Source organism: Spodoptera frugiperda, chromosome 29 (assembly GCF_023101765.2).
Source record: "Spodoptera frugiperda isolate SF20-4 chromosome 29, AGI-APGP_CSIRO_Sfru_2.0, whole genome shotgun sequence".
In the NCBI taxonomy this organism is placed as follows: Eukaryota; Metazoa; Arthropoda; class Insecta; order Lepidoptera; family Noctuidae; genus Spodoptera; species Spodoptera frugiperda.
This window is the reverse complement of record NC_064240.1, coordinates 9,704,490-9,729,886: the sequence shown is the minus strand read 5'-3', so window position 1 is coordinate 9,729,886 and position 25,397 is coordinate 9,704,490. Positions and strand designations below refer to the sequence as shown.

At 32.7% G+C, this 25,397-nt stretch overlaps 4 protein-coding genes across 43 annotated transcripts in view; 3 read left to right on the top strand and 1 right to left on the bottom strand.

Moving 5' to 3' along the window:
- The window catches only part of LOC118268071 (glutamate-gated chloride channel), a 124,298-nt gene extending 115,241 nt beyond the window's left edge, over positions 1-9,057 (top strand). For 19 of the 37 annotated variants that reach the window (XM_035582292.2, XM_035582289.2, XM_035582306.2 and 16 more), the window contains 3 exons: positions 510-572; positions 1,177-1,284; positions 1,659-9,057. In XM_035582292.2, the coding sequence (XP_035438185.1) occupies positions 510-572; positions 1,177-1,284; positions 1,659-1,805 (318 nt within the window). In that variant the 3' untranslated portion in view covers positions 1,806-9,057. Of the gene's footprint in view, positions 1-509; positions 697-1,176; positions 1,285-1,658 lie in introns of all 37 variants that reach the window. The other 18 variants (XM_035582302.2, XM_035582297.2, XM_035582314.2 and 15 more) reach the window with 4 other exon arrangements.
- A 1,623-nt stretch (positions 9,058-10,680) lies between these two features.
- On the top strand, positions 10,681-14,203 carry LOC118268397 (ELMO domain-containing protein 2). The gene is made up of 2 exons (XM_035582866.2): positions 10,681-11,319; positions 11,551-14,203. The coding sequence occupies exons 1-2, from the start codon at positions 10,801-10,803 to the stop codon at positions 11,971-11,973; spliced, it is 942 nt and encodes a 313-aa protein (XP_035438759.1). The 5' UTR covers positions 10,681-10,800; the 3' UTR covers positions 11,974-14,203.
- On the bottom strand, positions 14,195-17,440 carry LOC118268073 (protein disulfide-isomerase A6 homolog). The gene is made up of 6 exons (XM_035582327.2): positions 17,142-17,440; positions 16,612-16,797; positions 16,057-16,195; positions 15,606-15,767; positions 15,063-15,188; positions 14,195-14,862 (listed from the first exon to the last, which is right to left on the bottom strand). Exons 1-6 carry the CDS (start codon positions 17,272-17,274, stop codon positions 14,661-14,663), a joined length of 948 nt encoding a protein of 315 aa, XP_035438220.1. The 5' UTR covers positions 17,275-17,440; the 3' UTR covers positions 14,195-14,660.
- A 392-nt stretch (positions 17,441-17,832) lies between these two features.
- The window catches only part of LOC118268125 (uncharacterized), a 54,998-nt gene continuing 47,433 nt past the window's right edge, over positions 17,833-25,397 (top strand). The window contains exons 1-6 of one of the 4 annotated variants that reach the window (XM_050706592.1): positions 17,833-17,950; positions 18,373-18,546; positions 21,223-21,417; positions 22,008-22,118; positions 22,806-22,859; positions 24,445-24,556. In XM_050706592.1, coding sequence (XP_050562549.1) covers positions 18,381-18,546; positions 21,223-21,417; positions 22,008-22,118; positions 22,806-22,859; positions 24,445-24,556 — 638 coding nt within the window. In that variant the 5' untranslated portion in view covers positions 17,833-17,950; positions 18,373-18,380. Of the gene's footprint in view, positions 18,079-18,138; positions 18,297-18,372; positions 18,547-21,222; positions 21,418-22,007; positions 22,119-22,805; positions 22,860-24,444; positions 24,557-25,397 lie in introns of those variants that run through there. The other 3 variants (XM_050706594.1, XM_050706591.1, XM_050706595.1) reach the window with 3 other exon arrangements.

Here is a 25,397-nt window from a genome sequence, read left to right as displayed (position 1 = left end):
AGAAAGTTAAAGTAAAATTGAAATGTGCGCAGCTTTTGTCATCATCTTCAAACACAATAAGATTACCAAGAAAGCATGCTGTACCAAACTATTGAGCTTCAGTAGACTTGGCCTCTACCCAGCTATTTTGTTTAAATCTTACTTTGTTACTTTCTCTATCCTGACCTTTTTTATAATCCTAAGGTGAAAATTGCCACTTATCTGCATGTACTCCTCTCTTACTCACATCCGTTTCTTCCAAACATACTTTACCAATGTTGATACTTCAATTTGATCAAACTAAAGTAGCAATTCACTTAACCCTTCTATGTCAGGGAATTCTAACTTTACTTACTCAAATTCAATGATAATATTTTTGATACTTAATAGAACGCTTATAGTTACTTCTTTTACATTGAACACTTCGCTTGTATAAAGTTTACTAGGTCGATTCTCTGCAGCTTCAGCGTTATGTTTAATACGTATTATAATGTCATGCTTCGGCTAAACACTGGTGTACATTTACCTAGGAGGCGATGGCTTTCCTCCAAAGGGCTAGACAAGAGATGCCCCAAGCGGAGACTAGCGGCGCTGTAAGTGACGTCATTGAGAATGACACTAGTTAGCCCCACATCACCAGCATCATCATCTCTGAGTCTGATATCATGAAAACTAACGCATTCTTTATTTTAACGCTGCTTCGGAACGCTACAGCCTGTGAGTATACTATCATATCTGCTTATCTTAAGTCCTATTCTCCGAATATTTTCCACAAATGTCCTAGTATCTAGCCCTTATACGGCATTTAGATCTTTTAAAAAAGTTTGGTGTTACTCTTTGTAGACGTGTATTTCTTTAAAATTTCTTTGAACGTAAAGATACTCCCTTATAGTTCTATCCCCTATACTAAATTCATGTAGAACACATGTAAGTGCCTCTCGATGTTGAGTGGAAGTTAAGTAAAAACTAGTAAGTATTTATAATCATAAAGCGTGATCCTCACAGTTTTCCATATAGTTTCGTTTTGCACAGCACTGAACAAATTATTGGCTGAACCAAAACGTGCTTTCAAGATCAGTCATCATTTTTAGAAGTGTAGTAGTTTTACTGGGAAGAATGGGTGGTGGTTTGGTGCATGTGACGTGTGTGTCTTTGAAGAAGTGGAAATTAAGGAGATATTTTAATTTGGTGTTACAGGGAGATAAAAAGCGTGAGTCTACAGGAGGGGCTGACCTAGTGTCGTGCACAGCGTGTACGGGCCCCGGCGCCTGCACTCACACCGCCAACAATGGCGGGGTCTCGGAGGTAACCGTCCCTCCTCTCAGACGCTAACATAATCTTACAAATATTTTGCGTATGACCACATCCCTGTTTATTTTAGAACACGTACAACTTCATAGCCATCTCTCACTATTTACCACAAGTAAAGAAAGCTTGCGAGTAAATATTTGCAGCTTGAACACTAATTGCATTCGATCAAGCTATGATTTATTTTCACGCAGTCGCGTAGATAAAATACATGATGGCGAATTCAATTTGAAATCAAGTGCCTAGTACAGTCTCCATGCGCCGTAGGGTACGTAAGTCGAACAGTGACACAGTTTCACGGATCCATTAGCCTGTTATACACGGTAGCGGCTTTCGGTATCATCATTCATTTGCATAATAATTTCTTTCAGCCATGTTTCGTCCAGGTTCGCAAAAAAGAACCGCCGCACCCGATCCGCGTGGCGAAGACGATCGACGTGATCGCGCGGATCACGTTCCCCACTGCCTACGCCGTGTTTCTCATCTTCTTCTTCATTCACTATAAGGCGTTCTCTTAATGCTGCCTCCACTTACCGCTGTCGCTGGCCGCTTCGTGTGAACGGACATTTACTGTGTTTTCTACTATTCTTTACTGCGACACAAATATGTATGAGATTAAGCTACTCACTCTATTATTATACATATTTGATGATTGTCAACGGTCGATAAGAATTGTGATTATACCCGTTTATAGTGATCGTACTGTTAAGGTAATTATAGTTTAAGAGACTTGAAGCAGGAAGCTAACGTCGCGGCTTTCCATAATTTGACGTCAATCAATTGAAAGAGGAGTGCGATTTTTCTACAGGTTTTGAAATAGTTTTCTACGAGTTCATTGACGGACGTTTATAATGTAATTATCTACGCGTAAGATTTACTTTCTTGTGAATACACGAAAACTTATGATAGGATAAAGAGGGATCAACTTATGTAATTGTATGAAAATTCTTGTATCAACGTGATTCGGACATCGGATTTTGTATGAATTTAGAGAGATGATCTAGTGGAGTTTTAAGGAGAGCTGCCTTCAATGCGCAGGAAACAAGAAATCTATTTCAAACCTAAAGACAGACCTAGCGTATTTATTGCTTTTAAGTTATTAATATATTAGTAAGATAGCAAAAGACATGATTACTTTTTATATTTATTATTAGAGGATAGTCACCATAGAGACTAGTTTGTCCAAACCAACACCTACATAATATGTTGTGATAATTATAATAATGTTTACTTATTGCTTTGTAAAGGTGACACGTAGAGTATGATCGCCGTATCGTTTGAACTAAAGTGATTAAGTTTCGAAATAATATAATTCGGAGTAATGTAAAAATAGCTGTAGATGCATAGATGAAGCTCAAGTCATTATTATCTTTAAATTCTAATATAAATGTATTGTACCGATGAGTTCACGCTGTTCCCAACGAGTGCACGTTGGTGTACGCCGACTGTGTTGATATTGTACCATGAACATGCCTTCTACATGTCAAAGAATTATTTTTGCCTGATATAATGTTAGAGGTTAATACAGAAATTGATGAAGCCGGCTGTATATACTATTGGAATAAACTTACACCTATCAATACGTAAGGAAGTACTACGCTAATGGAATATTTACTTGTAACTAGGTACTTGTGTAAAAGTATCGTGAATATTGTGCTGTGAGAACATACCGTCACTTTATTCGTTGCGGAATTAGTCACGTGTTAAGGTAATTGTAATAATGATTAATATTGTCCTCTATCATCACACCCTAGGTATTACGTAGTGTCCACAAATGCTAGAAGCCGTTATTTAAGTAAAAATATATTTATTAATAAATGATAAACTTTGTCCGAAACCGCAATGCGCTTTAGTTCCCGTACCTGTAATCTGTAGGATGCAATTTTTTGATTATGTAACTTTAAATACAGTTTGTTCGTAAATCACGGTTTAAAAGAAAACAATTTGTTTCTCTTAACTTCAGTAAAATATTTGATTAAAAGAAACTGATGTTTAATTGAACACCATTGAAATTATGCCTTTTGCTTGTTAATAAGTGGACCAAGGAGTCAACTGTTTTGAAACATAGATTTTATATCTAAATAATTATTAAAAAAAAAACGATAAATGATAAGAAAGGGCGTTTTGGCTGTGCTTTGAAATCAAATTATAATATTGAAAAAAAAATGTAGGGATGCCTGATGAAGTAATTAAATATGTAATGTTATTATTTTATTTTCTTTCGACTCATTGTAACGGGTGGTCAAATGCTGAGTACCTGCGATTGTAGTAAAGTTTTGAAACACCGCTTTCAGCTGTGCGTAATGCATCAATCAAACTTTTGGGAAACGTGGGGTGTCCATACAATGTATATTATAGTAAAAGCTTGGATGCCTTATGTATGTACCTATAATTAAGTGTGTAACACACAAAACGTGTTATATAACGCAGTCAAGTACTTATGAAGAGAGTCAATATTGGACAAATATCAGTTGCAATAATAAATACCTATCAATTAACGGCACATTATTATTTATTGTCTGTACAAGTACAATCATTTGCTTGTGATCTCTTTTAAAATTACTGTACCTCTACCATGAGTTTGAAGCAATAGTATTTGTTGAAAGACGCTAGCAACGACATAAATTGTTGTATGTCACATTTCACAACGCCTCTACCGGCCACCTGTGGAACTAAAATTTGCCATACAAAATATTTACGTCGTCGCTAGCGACTATCGACAAATACTACTACTTTTCTCCTACGTTTAAACAGTATTTAAAAGTTAAATGGCATATTGTATAATGAGACCATTCCCTTAATATTTGGATAGATACAAAGTGATACTATTTTAAATTCGCTACGTTTTTTATATAGGTACTATTTAAAATGTAAGATAAAAAGTTACATATCATTCGCTTTATAAGATTCAACCTTGTACCTATGATATTGTGCTATCCAGTTTAAAATAAAAATTATATATTTATTCTATGCTGCCTTTACATATATGTATATACATGTATAAGTTATACATTTTATATGAGTAGATCTTGTTTGTATTGTGAAGCACTTCGTTTTATAAATTACGCGTCGAGAGAACGTTAGTTATGGTAAAACTTTTTGAATTGCTGTTCATATATTGTATATTGTTTATGGATCTATTCAAATTTGGAACTGATCTGTATTTATGGTGCACTGCTCGCTTCCTCCATTTTGTCTATAGTCACCGGTATGTGAATTAGTATTTCCTATTACGGTGCTTGTTTCTGTAAAAATAAATTGTTTATTTACGCACTTGAGTATTATTTGGGCCTAGTCCAAACTGTATAGTGTTAATTTTATTGTATTGAGTCTAAAATTTAAGCTGAAAGTTTATGTTTTTCCTTAAATATGTTTACTGAAATTCTTGTTTATATAAGGATGTTATTGTTACCTATGTATTAAACGTTCTATAAATATGTTTGTTTATTAATAAGATTGTTTAAACAACACGAGAGTATTTAATAAGTTTCTGAGCATCTTGTTTACACGAAAGAAAATACTATCCACCTATAATAAGTACCTATCTATGGATATTTATTTTTCTATAATGTTCTTGTTCACATTTTCTAGTCATTTACATCAGTACATGTAACTGAACGACACACTTAGGAGTATAAGGGCCTTTTCACACGCTCCGGTAACTGGGTAACTGGTACCGAATATTTATAGACGGTACCAAATAATTATACGTAGTAACTAACTCACGTAATTGTTTGACAAAGTTATTTGACTAGATTTAAGCCATGCTTGCTACCATGGCATATAGTCATGAGCAGCAGGACAAACGACACGACGAGCGTCAACTTAACACTTAAAAAACTACATGAGGGACTATTTAATATGGATATTATTCTATTTAATAGTTGCATAAGCCGTCAAATATAGTAATTATTAATTTTATATGTCTCACGAGAATTATAATACATAAATGTACCTATATCAAAACGGTATATCGGTACGTGTGAAAGCTAACGTACCAACATAGTTCTAATCTTCGCTGCCTATAACCGGTACCGATTACCCATATAAGTACCGGAGCGTGTAAAAAGGTCCTTATTATGATAAAAACGCTTCGCTGGAAATGAGAGATTAGGCTTAAAATATAAGCCGCTTAATTATAAGTGTATAATATAAGCGAAAAAATATGATATAGGAACTATGTACCATATAATTATGCTGTACCATAAAAACAATAATATGTGTAGTCATCATTGTAGCCTGATGAGGCTGGTGCAATTGTATGATGCCTGCCTTAGATTTAGCTGCGATGCTGTGCAGACTGGTGTTCATTTCTACCTTTATAGATACCTATATATCATAGAACACATAAATTGGTGGGATGATTAAAAGTTTAACTGATACTAAATTACTACAGTTTCACGATGTAGATACGTTGCGTTGTTCTGAAATAGATTAAAATGTAATCATTTTTCTTTATTGAATTTTCACTTGTCGTTATAGTTCGATTTATCTATCGACTACAAACGAGGCCAGACTTTGTATTAAAAAAAAATGCTACACCAGCTTTTTCTCCTGGGTGCGTTTACAAACATACAAGTTTGCGAATCACACAGAGAGTTGCTCCGTCCGGTAAACAAACCCGGTTTCCCTACCACCGCGCCACTGTGCAGTCATTACTTGAACACCATGATTTGAGCAATCAAATTAGTATTATCTCTATCAATACCAAAAGAAACCTAAAGTGATATAGAGTTCATTTTTCAACATCATAAATCACCTACGCAAAATTTGATATCTATGAAGCATAATTACGTCAGTCTGTACAGCATTATTTAAAAATAGAACCAGTAATTAGGTACACATCAATTACTCGAGCCTTTATTTTTAATTTTTAATCAATCAGGTTCCTTGACAGTTGCTTTGTAATTAATGTCAGTTTATTCAGGGTTAGTAGTCCCGAAAAAATTCAGTCACTAATTGTAAATTTCTTTAATACATTTTCTACTTTATCCTTTTGTAATAAAGTTGGAAATTAACTAAATATTTAAGTTTACTCACGAATTATTAATGGACACGCAGCCACGTCATGCAGCCTACTCAATTCAGTACTGCTCACGCTGCTCATGATGAGTCCCTCTGTGACTCGAAACTAGTAGAGCTTTTCTCCATGAATACGGGAGTAAACTGTGATTTTTAGTTAATTTACTATGTCTCGCGATAGTAATTATAAAAAGTTGGAAATCTATTATCGAGCGTATCCATAATTTTTCGAGACTGCCAGCCCTGGTAAATAACAGTTTGAACAAAAATAATACAATATCTAGAAAAAAAATCAAACAGATAGAACTAAAACACAGATTAATTGCAACTTATTTACCTAATTAGAAAGTGTTCAAGATAATTTGCAAATTATAGAATAAACTAGCGTTTTAAGGACCCTAGCACATTGCGTTGCTGGTTTTCGCAAAATATATAGTTGATATAAAACTGTAGATACAATGTATAGCTTACTTTAATTACCTAGTCTAGTATTAAGGATCAACATTTTGATGCATGAAAAGACATTAGTGAGATACCTAAATATACAATGGAACTGTTCTGTATTAAAATTATACTAATTCATTGTTGATAATACTTAATATTGTAATTATATTTCATTGCAGTTTCTATATGTTCGCGTGGCATTACTTCTAAATAAATTATTATTATTATGGAACATTAAACTCTGACGTTTATGATTAAACTATCATAGAGGGCGCTGTAGTGCTTCAAAATCGCGAAGAGAAAATAAAGATTTGATATACCTGTTTATTCCCAATATTGACAGTTTGTGTAATTTAAAAAAACAACTGCCGTTGTTTCCATTTGAATGATGACATATTTAAGGTTTAATGCCATTCACATTGCCATTAAAATCCTGTTAAAAATTACCTCAAAATTGTTTGGTGTCCATTTACAATATACCTACCTAATGTACCTGACAATTCAGTAATTTAATATTATAATGAGTTGTTACATCTTTATTTTGTTTACTAAAATTTCTCAATTTAATTTGGAATAGATAGGTAACTATAAAACACAAAACTTTAAGCAAAGCTAGCTATAGCACTCTTGTTATAGTATCAGCTTCAGTAGGTAGCGTTTGCACATAAACTTACAAAACTACATAAAGAAAAATAAAATTACAATAAAATCTAAACCAAAACTATTAAAGACCACAGTACTAATGATTTACCTTTACAACTTGAGCTCAAAAGCTGTCAAAATTTAAGCAGAAACAATAAGCAATAACTAGACTAATCTACATAGGCTACATTTTCAATCAATTCAATTATTTTGTTATCGGTTTACTCAAGTAACTGTTTGACGAGGAACTTGACTAGTTTCAAGCCATGCTAGAGGTTCATATTCATGAGCAAAATTCACACAGCTCAGCGACACACGACCTCATCGACCTCCTGTGAATTGCTCGTCAAACAGTTATATAAGTAAGCCAGTAACATTATAAATAATTTAGTAGGTATGTCTCACGAAAATTATAATAAAATTCAATTAACTACCAATTAAACTTTCTAATCAGATGTCCTAAAAACTTACCTAGTAAATAACCTATAAAATATCCCGGGACCAAAATTTATTTGAATTTCCTTTTTCCTAAAACTTCTACCTATTACCTCCCCTTCTAAGTAAAATAAAAATTTTGACTTACCTAACTATTATCACTGTGAACGTTTATGTAATAATTCCGCCCCATTGGTGTGAAAATGACTTAAGGCTTAATTAACTATGTGGCTTATAGTTAGTGACCATGTTCACAAAAAACCGATTGTAGTTCAATTACCTAAATCATTCTTTAACTTGCTCATAGCAATAAAGCTGACCCTTATTACGAGTACTAGAGAGCTCTGATTGGCCGGCGCGAATGAAGCAACCAATCAGAACGCCGAACGCGCTCTCGTTTCTATCTCGTTAAACGTAAATCAATTTCTTCATGCAGCCAACGCTGACGCAGCTTTACTTTGAAATTATAAATAAAAACGAATAGGCAATTAAGTAAAATTAAAAGAATATACAAGCCCAATAATAATTAATTGCTAATATTTAATTAATACTTTCGTTTAAATATCCAATAATCCATCCAAATAGATAAGGTTACCTCTATCAACTCGTGCGCATGTAGAGACCGCATTACAAGCAAGTTACCTAGTTTGCTTCAAATAGATGATATTTTGTATCAAGCAATTACTTAGATAATAAATAATATAAGTATTCAATTAATATTTTCATAATAAAATCCGTCATGATGCAGTTCTTTACGCATAAAATTAAAATTAAGAATGATAAACTAAAATGTAGTTTTGAGAAAATGTAAAGAAATGAAGCGACGTTATTATTCTATTGTTATAAAGTTATCTTATTAAAAAGTCTTTATTGAAATTATGAATTGTGTTACATTTGTAATTAGAATTAAAAATGAATTAAAAAATTTAGTTACGTTTTAGAGTTTTATGCTATCTGTACCACTAAATATACTTTTTTTTTATTTCAATGGAACCCTACATTCAGCTCTTTTAGGTTATTATTTAAAATAATTTCTAGATTAATAAAATTATATTAGTTTTGTTATTAGATATATTTGTAGAGACAAAATAAAACACCATTTTGCTTTTGTAAATATTGAGACGTCAGCGCGCTGACCGCCCGTTCGTGTTGTATTACGGCATTGTAAATAATTTTAATGTAAAATTTATGAATTACAATTTTCATCAAATAAAAACACAAATTCGATTTGTTTCGTTTTATTGCTTGGCATCCCCTATGAGTAAAAAGTACTTATATTGACTTATTCCTTTTATAATAAACTGTCTCAAGTTCTAGAAGGTGTAAAATGTTGCAAAGATCATCTAGGAGATGTCAATCATCTTTTTAATATAAAGAGAAAAATAAAAATAATGGGTACCTATTGCATGCAAAAAAATGAGTCAAAAATTAGTGTTTTGGCCGGAAGACCTACCTAGCTCATTATCTAGACACAAGTCTTGACTTGACTGCAATCAATGAGAAGGTACCAACCTAACCCAAACCTAACCCAAACCTAACCCAAACCTAACCCAAACCCAACCCAAACCTAACCCAAACCTAACCCAAACCTAACCCAAACCTAACCCAAACCTAACCCAAACCCAACCCTTTAACCGCTCAGTTAAATATCAATTATCATGCACCAAGCGCGGGGCTACTAATCGAAATAATTATATCTACACTAAATAAGGAAGAGCGATCGTGTAAGAGTGAGCATTTTCTCTGTCGCAGTAATACGGTATGAGTGGCAGGGATATGGAAATATCTGTCGCATATTAGTGACACAGTTGGCTATAGGGTTAATGTTATGTGAAAGAGACTTAAAAAAAAACTCTGTTTAATTCAGTCTCTAAAATGAGAAAGTTATGGTATCCACTCGCACAGCTCGTTCCAAATTGTAGATTCCTATTGAGAAGAAATTAAAGTATACCCAGTGCCGGCGTAAGGGCCACTGACACCCCGGGCAAAAATATTTTAGCACCCACTTGAGGGAAGCAATATCAAGTGTTTGTAGTAGTTTTTCATTTTATTGGCGCCCCCCAGACTTAGTCGCCCTGGGCCATCGGCCCATGTCGCCCCCCCCTAACGCCGGCACTGAGTATACCAGTGCAATCTACGATAATAAACAATCATTTCTTAACGAAGATTTTATTGTTATATTGCTGCCAACACATAGCTCTAACTATGTGTTACGAAGAGGGCTCTCACCAAATGTATCGCCCACACCTTCCTCCGACATACTTATAGAAACTGAATGAAATTCGTGAACTGTTTGATTCCCTTTCTTTCTCAAGCCTACTCGTTGGTCGAGTGCTCGCTAATGCGTCTGCCGGACAACGGGTCTTGGGTTCGATTCTCGGGTCGGACAAAGTATTTCTGGGCTTTTTTCGGTTTTTCGAAAATTTCTCAGTAGTAGCACGGACTTCTATGACTACATTAGTATGCCTGCAAGTGCAAACAAACTTGTTACAATAAAGGCATCACATTAGTGCATTGCCGACAAACACAAATAAAATTAAGAAATCTTGCCTTATTGCGCCATCTGTACTCTGTAGTGCACAACAAAAGGAAGGAAATGCAAACTAGTGAAGGTTCTTGTTACTTTTTTAATAATAGTTGTCATAGTAATCGAAGATTAATAAATTACTCTTCAATCTGCTTTATTGCAACATTATTTTTTGATCTTTCAAGATTTAATTTTAAAGGATGTTCTCTTCTCTTCTTCTTGTAAAGCTACTTTACTTTAAAAACAGTGTACTAAAATAATTCACTTTAGTCGATTATTTTGACGTTAACAACGTCATTACTGTCAAGGTACAACACTATACAGATTTATTTTAAAAAAAATGTGTGGTCATGACAACCGTGTGAAACCGAAACGATCGAAAAAATATAATTTCAAACTATTCATTACATGCCGAAGTATCTCGTGATAATAGTATTGAAGAAATGATTGTGTTTAACTTATGGTCAGTGTTACAATGGTATCTACGACCATTTATTAAATGGTTTCTTAGAAAAACGACGAAGCTGTGTGAACTGCAGAGGATTTGTTACGGTGACAAACCGGGTGCAGAAAGAACCCGTAATGTGGAGAAATCACTGATGCAATCTCGTACCAGAGATGTGAAGGAAGTCGTTGCATACTTAGACGGTGTGGTGTACGAGAAAAGATTCATACCTCGCTATTTTCGTGATATTTTGGACCCCTCGATTGGTATCATTCTGAGAGTAAAGAAAATAAACCCAAAGCTTCATGGTACGTTTGTGGTATCATTTCGACGATGCTTGGAGCAAATATGGAGCTATAGAAGTTTAGTAGATCAAGTGGAACAGCTGAGACAGACTCAGTTTGATAGCACTAATGATGATCATGAGGATAAGTTGCTGCAGTTGTGGTCTTTGTTAGTGCCTGACACTCCTCTTGAAGCAAGAGTGACTAAACAGTGGCAGCATATAGGTTTCCAGGTAAGCATCTTTCAATATCTTCGTTCTTATGAATACTACAGATGTTACAATTTAACTGTTTAACTAGTTTCACTTTACAGTTAAACCATAGCTCTATACAGCCTACACACCTTACAATTTAACTGTGCGGCTTTAAAAGTATAGTTAAATTGTAAGTGTGTAGCATGCATAAGAAGTAGGTTTTAATTTTTGCAGAAGTATACTTAACTGATGTCATTTTGTTATTTTCAGGGTGATGATCCAAAAACAGACTTTCGTGGTATGGGCCTCCTTGGTCTAGAGAACCTGTTATATTTTGCCACAGAGTATCCACAAGTTTCCAGTCATGTACTTAGCCATTCCCTACATCCAAGATATGGCTATACATATGCTATAGTTGGTATAAATATCACTTCAATGGCTTATTATTTACTGAAAGATGGTTCTGCAAAGACTTATATGTTCAATGCAAAACAATATTTGCCTAATGTAAACTTATTTCACAAATTCTATTGCTATTTATTCTACGAGTTTGATAAAATGTGGATAGAATCGAAACCAGCAAATATCATGGAGTTCTCAGACATTTTTAAGAAATTTGAGAATGCAGTGCGCATTGAACTGGCAGACCCTGCTTCGGTGTTTAGGATAAATGTCGAAGTAGATAATGTATAATTTGTTCTGATAGTATTGTGTTAAAAATACTAAGTTAATTTAATAATTAGGTGTCAATTAACTTAAAATAATGGTTTTCTCACATATTATATACAAATAACTGAGAATACTCTTCCTAAAGAACAGTCCGGCTGTGTCTCGAAACTAGTTAAAAGAGCTTTCCGCAGTATTTATGTGAGTAAACCATTATTTTTAGTTAATTTAGTATGTCTCACGATAGTTACTATAAAATAATCTAGAGAGATGACACAAACATTTTCGAGCTCAGTACATAAGACTGAGTTATAGTAAAATGTGTGATACTTAATCGCCTTATAGCCTTATTTGCTTCATATTTTCTGATGATCATTCACTTATACTGATGATGATTTCACGTAAGAAATGTTTTCCCTGATGAATACACATAACAGAAATCAGCATAGTATTCTACTGTTTTAAAAGAGATAAGAGAAAAATATTTTTTCTTTTTAATGAATGCTTGATAGATTTGTGGACCATTAATTAAGTCTAACATAATTATTTATATTAATATTATGTACATACTTTCTGATCTCTCCGTTCACTAACACCTCGAAACCAATTAGTTTTAATTAGTTAAAATAGTGCAATATTTAGCAAATTTTATGTATGTTTGAAGTACATTAAGTACGGTTAGCTATTTATATAATGCGAAAATTATATTAGAAAAGTTTAAATACTTGATGTTTAAGGTGAGCGTACACTGTGCCGAACGAGTTGAACTAAACGAATTTGAAAATATATGAAATGTCATAAAACCTCGCACACTTCCCTGCGTCAAATCGTTAAGAACCCCCGAAATTCTAGACAAATTCGAATGACTTCATCAGATTCGGCGCTATTTATGCGGTCTACTCGACTCATGCGCTCGCATTTTATCAGTTGCGTTTGACGAGCGAGTGAGTTATGTTTAAAAGAGTAGTAGAAAGAGTGCGACAGGCGTAAAGGAAATAGAAACGATTTTCTCCATGCGGTCGATTCTAGATATGCAAGGCCTCCATGACTTCGATTCGTTCGACGCGTTCAACTCGGATAAGTGTGCGTTCACCTTTAATTACAATGGATTTTTTATTTACTACTTATTTTCACCAAAATGCAATTAATATTTGTTGAATTTTAGGTCAGCCTATTTACATCCTGATGGTGCTGGCACCAGAATAGATTTTAAATAATATTTGCACAAGGAATTGATATTTTCAGTTGTAAGTACATACATACGTACTTGTACTTAACACACATACACACACAGTACTTTAATTAAATGACTATAAAGTTTCATTTTATTAAATATCTATGTATATCCCAGTAATAGCAATAGGCTCACCCCCTATTACATGGGACTTATAACACAAATGATTAAAGTGGGTGTACATTGTATATCGGTATTACGTGCCGTAATGTGCACCTCTATCAACCCCTTCGGGGATAAAAGGCGTAACGTTGCATCGTAAATCAAATATATTTTTCAAAATGAGTGGATGTATGTGTACTTACTGTTACATAACACACAGTAGTTTCCTATTTTGATATTTAATCTTTCCATATACAAGGTATATAAAGCTAATGTAACTACATACATTGCTTATGTCCATGTTACAGAGTTGTTCACTCGTTTAAATATGTTGTATGTTTATCCAAGTGCACATAAGCTGTAAGTAAGACACATCTATAGGTAGTTGTATATTTCACTATCTTCCTATTGTTATTCGAAACTAGAATACTCTGGTAAGAAGTAATATTGTTTTAATATTCAATGTTTTACTGCCACACTCAGAGACATTTAATGATTACTTAAACTAAATTCCTTAGTAACGATTTTGTTCTGAAAACAATTACTAAGGAGTGGGATATAGTAACCAGTAAATGATTCTGAGTGCGGAGGTTAATGTATTTTTTATTAGACACACAACTGTTTTTTAGCCAATAATGTTTATGTAAAAGAGAGTTTAAACATCACAATTAGATATATTATTTATGCAAAACTCCATGTTATTGAATGTATTGAATTAGTTTATCAATGTTCACTTTATGCAAGATTGATACTGCTATATGTAGGGCAAGGATGTTGAATTATTTATATCATGTTTATTATAGATCTTATTGCAATAATTTAACTATAGGTACAGATATGAGTGTTGTTTGTGGCTTTTGCTATTTATTTATTTATTTATTAAGGAAATGCACGGGAAATAAAAATAACTAATGAACTCAATATTATGTTTTTATTTTTTATAATAATACTTTTCCTCTACCCTTTGAACATTAATAATTGGATCTACATTATAACATAACAACCATACTTCCAGAGATTAGGAATTATAGAACAATAAAATGGACGTAATAAATGGTTTTCAGTTTCTCATTATGTAATAACAAAATATTTTATATCACCTACATTAAGTCTTTAATTACACTGATAAAACACTGGTATTGATATGAGAGATAGTGCACATGTGTTCTTAACACTGATATACATACAATTATCTGTAATTTTATTAAAATATAAACATCTACATAGGTATTAACAAGTTAACTCATTCAGACCCAATATCATCGAGCAATATTCACATCACAAGTAAATGCAAACTGTATAAAAAAGTATGAATAAAAACATAAATGCGTAAAAAAAATAAGTTTTAGAGTTGCTCTAGAACAAAATATACAGAAGTTTATTTACTCTTCTTTTCTTTTTTTGAGTCTTTCGATGGTCTTGATTTTCCCGCTTTGCATAAAGCTATGATAGCAGTTATGGCTACCAGACCAAAGCCGGCTACTCCTATTTGCCAGATCCATGGATGCTCAGTTAAGGTGTCCAAGGTAAATGCCACACTGACTTTTATCATTTGGACAGCTAAGTCCACTAACTCGTCACTGTAAGAAAAAGAAAATGGTCATAATAGGTAGATATTCTTAATTTTTTTTTTAATTGTGAACAATGCTCATGCCTTCACTGTGTGAGAAGTCTTTTAATCTACAGTGGGGAGGCTTATTTATTTTATACAATATGGTAGGTAAAATTTTGTTTTTTATTTTAGGAAATATTTTAAAAGAGATTATGTATAGGTACTTACAATGGTGATGCCAGTAATGGCACAGGTTCAGCTTTAGCATTCTTATACCAGTCTTGAGCAAATATGACAAAAGATTTCACATCTTTTTTGGGTAAATCGAACCGGTACACTTTGCCGAGACGGAAGCTATAAAACAATTGTTTTTTCATAAATATTTATCAGTTAATAAAATTAAAAGAACAGAAATCAATATTCAATACTAGTTTGCTTGGTTCAACGCGAAAAAGGAGAATCCTTTTCTCCTTTTCCTAGTAAAATGTAAATTCTGGGTTGTCAATTACATTTACAATATTCAATCAAAAATGTAAATAATATGTGCATGCAATAAATACAGAATGAATAGCATTACGGTACTTCACACTCAATATTCAATTACAGTACCTAATGTAAAATAGTACCGATTATTTCAAAGAAAGGTGATGTAATTCCAAGCTCATTAATTCAGTAAATATGCACATAGGTATATGGCATTAAGTCTACCTTGTGTAGCATTATTTTTCATTTAATTCTACAAGAATACCAAACAACTGAATAAATACTTACAACAGGAAACTTGGTAGTTTGTTCACATTAAACCTCTTTGCAGTGTTTACACCAGCCAAGTTTGCATCCATGCGCGCTACATTGATGCGTCCTTTCAAAGTTGCACCTACACTCTCCCAAACCGCATGTAACCTCTGGCACTCTACACACGAAGCTCCATAGCTGAAAATAGATATTAGAGATTATCAACGACAGTCGATCATTTTTCTATTCTATTTAAGATCTTTTCTTCTTACAAATATACATGCAACAAGACACTTTCCAAAATTCAAAACTTACTATTATGGTAATGATGGAATTACTTGGTACTTTCTAGCCTGGTCGCAATTCTAACATTATCAATATGTTTAGGTTCTAATATCAAACTTTATAATATATTAAAATAAATTATCATCCTACAAAATATATTAATATTATATTATTTAATATAATTTAATGTAGAGATACTTACAACATAACAAACCAATCACCAGTAGTCGCACCAGTGGCTGCTTGGGTGATGTGTTCAAATATTTTATCTGTCAACTCTTTCACTGCGGGTGCCTGGTTCTTCTCGAAGAAACCATATATTTCATTCTCGTCAGATTCACCTGTAAAATACATAAACATAAGATATATTATTATGTATGATTGTTGCTTGAAAATAACATATTGACATGTAAAAGTGTTATCTCATAACCAACTTGCAAAAATAAATATCATTTATCATTTAGTGTAATTTTTTTTTATCTATCAAGTGAGAATAAAATGATAAAGTTTATTTAGGTACTTAATAATTTACTCAAGAAATTGCAAGTTTTCTTATGTATTGAATTAAATTAGTAGCAACTTTAATGCTATCAAAAGGCTCTTCTCAATAGAATATGATTCATACTATTCTTAATTACAAATCAGTTTATGATTAAGATAATCCAACTCAATTGAAAAATACCTATTTATGGTTTCAAAGGTACCTATTTCTAGTTTATTTAGAATAAATGATTTGACTTTGACTTTGAAAGCTTACCGCTGTACAACAAAGGCACTCCATGTCTAAAGAACACTAGTGCAGGGTCCTTGGCCGGGTTATACAGTCTACTCAAATGACTGTTGATTGCCTTAACACTCACAGCATTCAATTCCTTTTTAAAATCATTTTCTAAACTTTCAACATGATTTTCCAATTCCTTGCATGTATCACAGTTTGGTTTGCCTGAAAAACAAATAATATTATACCTTTCTTAATAATAATAATAGGTATAGGTTAAAGCTCTAATTCGCAATAAGAGCTGTGATTTTTTTTAACATTTTTTATTTATTTAAGTGGAATGGATTTACTTGATTCTAATAAGCATCCTATTAGATTTTAACAGAATATAATTTATTCCACCGCTACAAAGGTTACGGTAACGCGGAAAAGCTGTTACATTTCAGTTTATTTTTATAGTAAGTCGTCATTATATACCGGTGGCGAAAACATTCTTAAATAAAAAAATAAGAGTAAAAATAATTGATGTATACACACAAATGGAATAACTTTTTATAATTAATACTTACTAAATAAGACAATAAGTTTTTCTTTTTCCCTAATTAATTCAAGGAGATCATCATCGCTCACACTTTGTAAAGTTTCGCTGCTTGGTTTTATGAATGAAAAAAGTAAAACTACGAAACATATTTTGAGATCCATTTTTAGAAAAGTATTCTTTAGGACGATTTGAAAGAAGTATCACGAAATTGATAGTTAACTTAATTCGGTTTTTTCAACATAAACTAACTTGAAAATGAGTAAATAGAACTTCGAAAGTCTCACTCATCACGTATCCAGTACGTCAGTTGACATTTGACATTTGCTTGACATAGTACTTTCTTTTTCCTTATAGTGTTGTCCTGTGATTAATGAATGTATCGCTATGATATCCAGGAATTAAGTGATTGAGCTTCATCGCCAAATAAAAAAAAAAATGGTAATTTTATACTGCAAAATATTTACAACTAAAAAATACCTAGAAAAAGGAAGGGAAAACTTAAAACTAAATCAAAATTCTAGTTAGGTGTCGAAGTACATCGCGCATCGCTGTCACTGGGGAACGTTCGCAGAAGACTGGCCGCATTGCCACATTGAATGGCAATACTTATCTTCTGACCGAAAAAATAGCTAGCCTTCTAAAATTAACATTCAGCAAAATAAATTAACATTTCTATTCTATTGTAATTTGGTGTTTAGTCGATTATTTAAATAAAATCACATCTTTGTTTGGATTACGATTATTATGACATGTGTCACTGTCATTAATGTCATCATTGTGTTTATAACCTGTGGTGGTTGAAGGAGGAATTTACACGATTCGAACAAAAATATTATTGTGAGTTTTATTGAACTCCTATTTGTTCGGCTAACATTTTCTTACTAGATTTTTGATACTTATAAGAAAATAAGCTGTATGTCCTAAGTAATTTAAGTTAACAAACTATAAGAAATCAACAGGTGAAGGTATAGTAGCTTCAATGTCACAGCCTTTCCTGTCCTGACCTACCTCTTCGCATAATCTAACCATGATTACCTTGTGAAACTTCGATCTAACAAAGCCACAGCGAATTAGAAGTATCCTGCCTTCATCCGAGATACACGGACGGTGTCATTTCTTTGCATTAGATCACTAATTTTGTTAAAAATGAAACTAATAAAGAGGGAGGAAAGAATGAGTCATAGTTCGTAATTTGGTAATGCTGATCTAATCCTTAGCAGTGCTTTGTGGTTGCTTTCAACTTTTACTTTTTTTTGAAGCTAAGAAAATGGCGGAAGTGGAGGAAAAAGTGGTGATGACACCAAAATGCAAGACTGCAAATTCAACAACCCTGGTGATTGAGAGGAAAGCTGTTGAACCTGAAGCCAGTGATAAAATCCATGTGGCTGGAGGAGACCATACAGGGATCATCATCAATAAAGAAAAAAATTATGGTATGTTTTTAATCTATATTTTTGTTATATTTCCCTCCATTTTTATCTTGACTCATTTTTTAAATATTGGTAGCAGTTTGAAAAAAGAATACTTTAAAACAATAAAAGTAACAAAATGTTTTTTATCGTAATTAATACTTTTATATAATGTTCCTATCAAAAACTCATTATTTTTAATGTTTCAAATCTACATAATAAACAGAATGCTATAAAGCTTAAATGATTAAATAACTTTATATGTGTTATCTATATAACAGTTTCAAAGGTTATCACTATTGACCTTGCTGTTTCCTGTAGGGCTGTTGAAAATAAATTCACATTAATATTATCCTTATATTACTGTAAAATTCTGTTATTAATAATTTTAAAACATTTATTAAATTATTGATCTAAGTGTCATTTTATGCATATTAGGAATCAACTAATTGTTCTCTATTGAATTATGTAGGTATATATAACTCAATATCGCAGAAAATGTTGCTTAAATCAATAATAATTGTAATTAGCCTTTCAACCATCAATTTAATTACTTATAAAGATTTTACTGAGGATGATCCTGTTTTTAGCTCTATGTTCAAGAATAAATGTTAAATTAATGAGAATGAATAAATAATAAATGAATTTTACTTATGATTTGATATAATTCATATTATATTGTATTGTAGTTAAAATAATTTATTTCTGAACTAAGAAATTACCCTATTGGAGGGAAAACATACATTACATATTATTAAGAGATTTATTTAATTTTGTTTGATGCTGACTAATTTAATGACAATAACAAACAGTTACAAAAACATACCTAAATGAACATAAAGTAATTTCAGAAATACTCATCAAAGGAAAATCAATCTTAAACACATGTAAAACAGTTCAAAATATGTTTAGCCTTAAACAGCTTAACAAATAGGTCTATGAGGAATTATGACCCATTTAAGGATGATATACACCTTCAACTACAATTTGAAATTATCAGCTGGTCAATTAATTAACTTATTAAGAGAATGAGTATTGTTCCTTATTGGAGTAATTGTTATGGTTATGAGTAGATAAGACTGTCGTCTTTTTATTAAACACTAGCTACATCCACGCGGTTTTACCCGCTCTGTTCGGCTCCTATTGGTCATAGCATGATGGTTTATAGCCTATAGCCTTCCTCGATAAATACATTACCCAACACAATAATATTATTCAAATCGGACCAGTAGTTTCAGAGATTAGCGCGTTCAAACAAACAAACAATCAAACAAACAAACTCTTCAGCTCTATAATAGTAGTATAGATTAGCAGATGCCAGCGGCTTTGCTCGCGTGGATTATGGATTTACGTACTTTGTGACTAATAAAATAGTATAACCGTTCTACTTAGTCATTTAATGATTACTTAACTCAGTCCTTAGCAGTTGTTTTCGGAACAAAATTGTTACTAAGGAATAGTTTAAGTAATCATTCAGTTATCATCATCAAAGTGATCATACAAAAATTATAAAAAACTTGTATTTTGGCGTATACAGCATAATTATGTATGTTGATATGCATGTAATAAATGTAATGTGGTTATTTTAATATTACAAACAGACATTCCAATTTCATTTAACCAGTAGTCTAGATGATGGAATGTCAAATTATCATAGAGCTTTTGAATAATTTATTTCATTGATGATTTTATTTCATGAATATTCTAGTTATTCTTGAGCTTGGTTTTTAAAACTGGCAGCTGACATTGATTGCTGATATTATTTGCTTGATAAACATATTCGCAATAATAGTTGTCGTCGTATCGGGCTTGGCTCAGCTCCGGGCTCCCTGTACTGATATGCTGAATGCTCAACTTGTTATTGTAAAGTGGTCACATCAAACGAATATTCAATGTCAGTCACCAGCTTAATGTTTATAATGCCTTGTTTGCATTACGCCAGTATTTTAGTCTAGTAGCGAAGTACATAGTAGCTCTGCTCTCATAGAGCTACTAAATACTCAGTACTTGACTAAAATACTAGTGTATTGCGAACAAGGCATAATACCTACTGTAAAAATAAAAGGACAATGTTTTGAAAATATTTTTTTTATATTCCAAGTAAGCCACTGCAATCATATTAACAAAAGGTTTTTTTTTATTATCAGTAGATATTTGGCGCAGTTGTCATGATAAACGTATATTTTAGTGGATTCCAATAAATATTAGTTCAACATTACTTTGGCCCAGTTTTTACGACCTACTATGCAACACGCGATACCGCGGGGTATTATTTTATTTATGAGGCACAAAGTAAGGTGTGGATACCTATAATTTTTTCGTTGTTGAAAGCCAATAACTGTAGCCAAGGAAGAATTTATTTGATTGTTCCTTTTAATGTCATTAGTTTATTACATTGTTAAAAAAATAAGATTTCTAAAGTTAGATAACCAGACAGACAGGAAAGAAAGTACTTGTCAATATTAATCACTGACTTTCAGAGCAGAGAATATTTTAAAATAAAAAAAAAGCGGCATTACGTGCCGTAATGTGCACCTCTGCCTACCCCTTCTAGGATAAAAGGCGTGACTGTAAAAAAAAAATGGTGTGACTCACCAATAATTTCAAATTACTTTGATAGATGACCTCTGGCATATTCTAATATCATATTGCCATTGTAACATCAATTTGGTAATAATAAATTATGTATTCGTGTTTCAGAGAATGGAGTGACGGAGCCTTGCCATGCACAGTTAGAATTCTACGTATATTTGGTGTCTGGCGCGACAGGAACACACACGAGAGAAGCGCGCGCGTTACGTTTCTGGTTCAAACCGAATATGACACCCAATGAAAGGCCGTACGAAGCACAAGCTTTCTTCCGTGAACTTGTCAGCCCTCAAGATTTTCCTAAAGGTGAATAATTGAAATATATTAGTATATTTTGATATTTATTCTTACACCATATTATTTGAATAGCATATTGGCTCGTAGGACGTCGACAGAGTATAATACCTTTAACCCCAGAGAGATCAGGTAGTAGCATTCTCTTATACATTTGATCCTTTTACACTGAAATCTACAACCCACAGCCATAGTCCAACGGTGGACACCTGGGGAAGTCTGCTATTACAATTGTGTCAGAATGTTCGATCACTGAGCGTTAGAGAGGTGGAGGTAGGCTGTAACGCTCCGTCCCTCTCGATCATTCTGAGTAATAGCTACAACCCATGAGTTTGCTTTACTTTCATCGACAACAAAACTAGAGCGCGTTCGGTGTTCTGATTGGCCAGCTGAATCAACCAACCAATCAGACCGCCGATGGCTCTCGTTTCGATTTTAAACGTATCGCAGGTAATACTAAGGGTACTGTTGATAATGATGACAATGGTGCAGTGGTTGTGTAACTGGCACTGTTAAATATATTGCGGGATGTATTATACTTATGTAGACACACTCAACTATTGTTACCCAAAATACCTAATTATTAAAATTTCTATTTTCAGATTATGTGGGTTACATTAAAAAGATAATGAAATTGATGCAGCACAAATATAATCAACTTAAATTATTAGAAGTAGAATTAAGACAAGAGGCAGCCGGTCCGCCTTTGCCTGGTAAGTGAAAATAACAAATATTTGTAATTATTATTGGGATATAATCAACTGATTATAGTAAAATATAATTATGTATGAGTAAATATATCACGTTCTATGTGGGGATGCTTTTATAAAGATGCAATTATATTTGGTATAGACTGGGTTCTTGTAATAATTTAACATAGAAATAACCTCTTTCACAGTGTTCAACAACAGTCCAAGATAGTTCACTGGATCATTGGTCTTTTCAGCACTGGGAAGTGTTTGCGATATTCTCCATATTTAATAAGTTACGAAGAAACATCAATTTATTATAAAATAATCTTGTTTTATCCAGTTATTTTAAATAAAAATCACGGTTTACTCATATCACATACATTAGTGGAGAAAAGCTTTACTAGTTTCGAGACACAGATGGGCTCTACTACAGTAAGCTACGTCGAGCTACTATAGTAGTAGGCTGCGCGACGTCGCCGCGTCTGCGCACGCTGCTCATGATCAAGAGTCCCTCTGTGACTCGAAACTAGTAGAGCTTTTCTCCATTAACGCACGTAAGTAAACCGTGATTTTTAGTTAATATACTAAGTCTCACGATACTTATTATAAAAAATAACCAGTCTATACCAATATCAAAGAAAATATATTATTTTTAAATAGCTTGATATAATAATAATAAGTACATTTGTTTTTAATTTTATGGTACAGAAGCAAATGGCGTTATTACGAGTAAGAGCGTTATATACAACTATTCTAATGGCTGTATGTATATTATTTTAGTATGTATTACTATTATGCATGTATGTACTGTATTCTGTGACTTTGAATTATGTATCTATTCATATTTTTATATTTTTTTCATAATACATATTCAAGTTCAAATCATTGAAATAATACTTAATTAAAAGATAGCTTATATTAATTCAGTAACAAATAATATGCCTAAAATGGGGATAGTGAAATCGAAAATGTGTGTAGGTAAAAACAAACTTACATTAGGTTTCAATTAATAATTTTCTATTTTTTCGTTGACAATACCTACCTAATAACAATGGTTTGCGGGTAAGACAAATACTAAGCCTAATAGCTAAATAGATAACCACGCCACTTTAGTTGTGCATAGAGCAACAGTAACCTTAATACAAGTTTGCTTTACATTTGAAGTAATCGAAACGAGAGCGCGTTCGGGGCCGACTCGAATGAATTAACCAATTAGAGCGCCGAACGCACTCTCCTTTTGATCTCGTTAAACGTAAAACAAACTCGAACTAAGCGCTCTGAGCTTTTAACACTAGTAGAATTTAAATTGAGCATTCCAATGTCTTATAAATTGGCTAATTATTTTTATGACAACATACTTACATCACCCATTAGGCCTACTTAGTAGCTCGGCTAATCACGAAGGAATAAGTAAAGTACTGGATTTTTCTTTTAATGTTAGCTTGTGGTAAGAAAAGAGTTGCCGATATCAATCATCTGTAGACACGAAAATTATGTGACTTGATAAACAAACACTTTTATTATAACAGTATCATACAAATAATATATTTATTTCGTTTTATTATCATACATTTACTTTTGCTTATTATAACTTAGACTAGATGCATTCTAGTATGTACTTTATGCCATTATAATCAGGTATTATATTCCTAGTAACCAGTAGGACAATTAATTTTATCGTACACAATTTCCTTTCGAAGCAATCCACTAATGTACTGATTGCATGAGTTTTGTTTGTACTTGTTTCAATCTAGATTATAGACTAATTTATTGTTTTAAAATGTAACTTTTTGGTGTTAAGTATAGATTTCCTAAAAGACAATATTAGCTAGACCATTTTGCGCAAAAATGTTGTACTAGAAGTTTTTAAACTGACACTAACATTATTAGAACTTAAGACTTGATATTTACCATGTTTATTTATGTCTATTATGAGTTTCCGATATTTCGGCACTGTTGCAAGCGCCATAATCACAGACGAACTGCTCTGGAAACTCATAGATATAATTAAAGCCTGAAAGCCTAAAGTTGTAATGTTGCGCTAAAAATTGGCGTTTTGCGCAAAATGGCGTAAATTTTTGTAAGGTAGATAGGCAGTCAAGTTTGAAGTTAATAGTTGTTTTACTGACTTCTTTAGTTATAATGTTACAATGAAGATTTAAAGTCACGCTCAATTAAACGATTAACACGACATCAGAACTGATTATTGGAAAAAGCTTTTGTTCAAGTGGATGGAAAATGAGTGACGATGATAATATCTTGATCCAACATGCCACTAAGCCGAGTTTTGCTTAAATTATCTAAAATCCATTATAATAATATTTAATGCAAATTAATTTTATTTTAGCGTACATTGAAGATAGTGTGTTGAACCAAACGCAAGTGATCTCAGAACAAAGAGTATTGGACATGATAGAGAATGCATATCCTAACCCGTTAACTGTTGACGATTTTGTCACGTAAGTACCTATAAATGTTTTGTTAAACAAACTCTTATTACTCTAAGAATAAAGCTTAGATTCCCACCGTTTTTGTTTTAGAAAATGGTTCCGTTCCCGTGCGTGAGAATATTTGATGTTAAGAATTAGATGAGTATATTTATAACTCATCTAATTCTTATATATGTTTAGAGAAACCCATTGTTAATTTATAGATTATTGTTAGGTGTTTACCCATATCCTGTTTGAATTAACTTACTTTATTGTACACCATAATATGTAGTTTCAATATAAATATTAAAACTGTCAATCCGCTAAATCTTTTCAGTCAGCATGAAAACTTAACAATATTCTACCAAACTTGAGTACAATTCGGTCATCAATAAAGATAAAAACTTATCGTCACTGGCTATTTCTTAATATGTTTCTTGTTCAAGTTTTAAAGATGGTTTCTTTCAATATTGCTTATGGAGGCTCGACTGCAGAGCCTCGAACACTGACGTAAAGTCTCAACCCTTTTATATTAAGAAATGAAATTCCTTGCTGGAGTCAGTGTCTCTTATAAAATATAACTTGGGTGTCTTCAAGTTCCGAGTATACAGGTTGCTCTTAGGTAGGGGTGTTCCATCGTTGGTCCCATCATCGCTTACCACCAGGCGAGAAGGACTATGTTTTTACCCTACTACCATGGATTAATCCTTGTTATTACTAGAACTACGAAAAATAAATATATTCAGTTAATACTATAAACACCAAGAGATTTATTAAAACAGATTGTGTTTCTCATTACTTTGTAGGTAATCTGAGTTGGCTATAATAATATCATCGTATCATTGGATCTGATCCCTACCTACATTCCTGA

Bases quoted from the DNA above. Each gene is read 5' to 3' on its own strand.
- LOC118268397 (XM_035582866.2), top strand. From the start codon at position 10,801: ATGATTGTGTTTAACTTATGGTCAGTGTTACAATGGTATCTACGACCA. The intron at 11,320-11,550 runs GTAAGCATCTTT...TGTTATTTTCAG, and splicing joins GGCAGCATATAGGTTTCCAG to GGTGATGATCCAAAAACAGA.
- LOC118268073 (XM_035582327.2), bottom strand. From the start codon at position 17,274: ATGGATCTCAAAATATGTTTCGTAGTTTTACTTTTTTCATTCATAAAA. The intron at 15,189-15,605 runs GTAAGTATTTAT...ATTGTTTTATAG, and splicing joins AAACTACCAAGTTTCCTGTT to CTTCCGTCTCGGCAAAGTGT. The intron at 14,863-15,062 runs GTAAGTACCTAT...TTTTTCTTACAG, and splicing joins CCATTACTGGCATCACCATT to TGACGAGTTAGTGGACTTAG.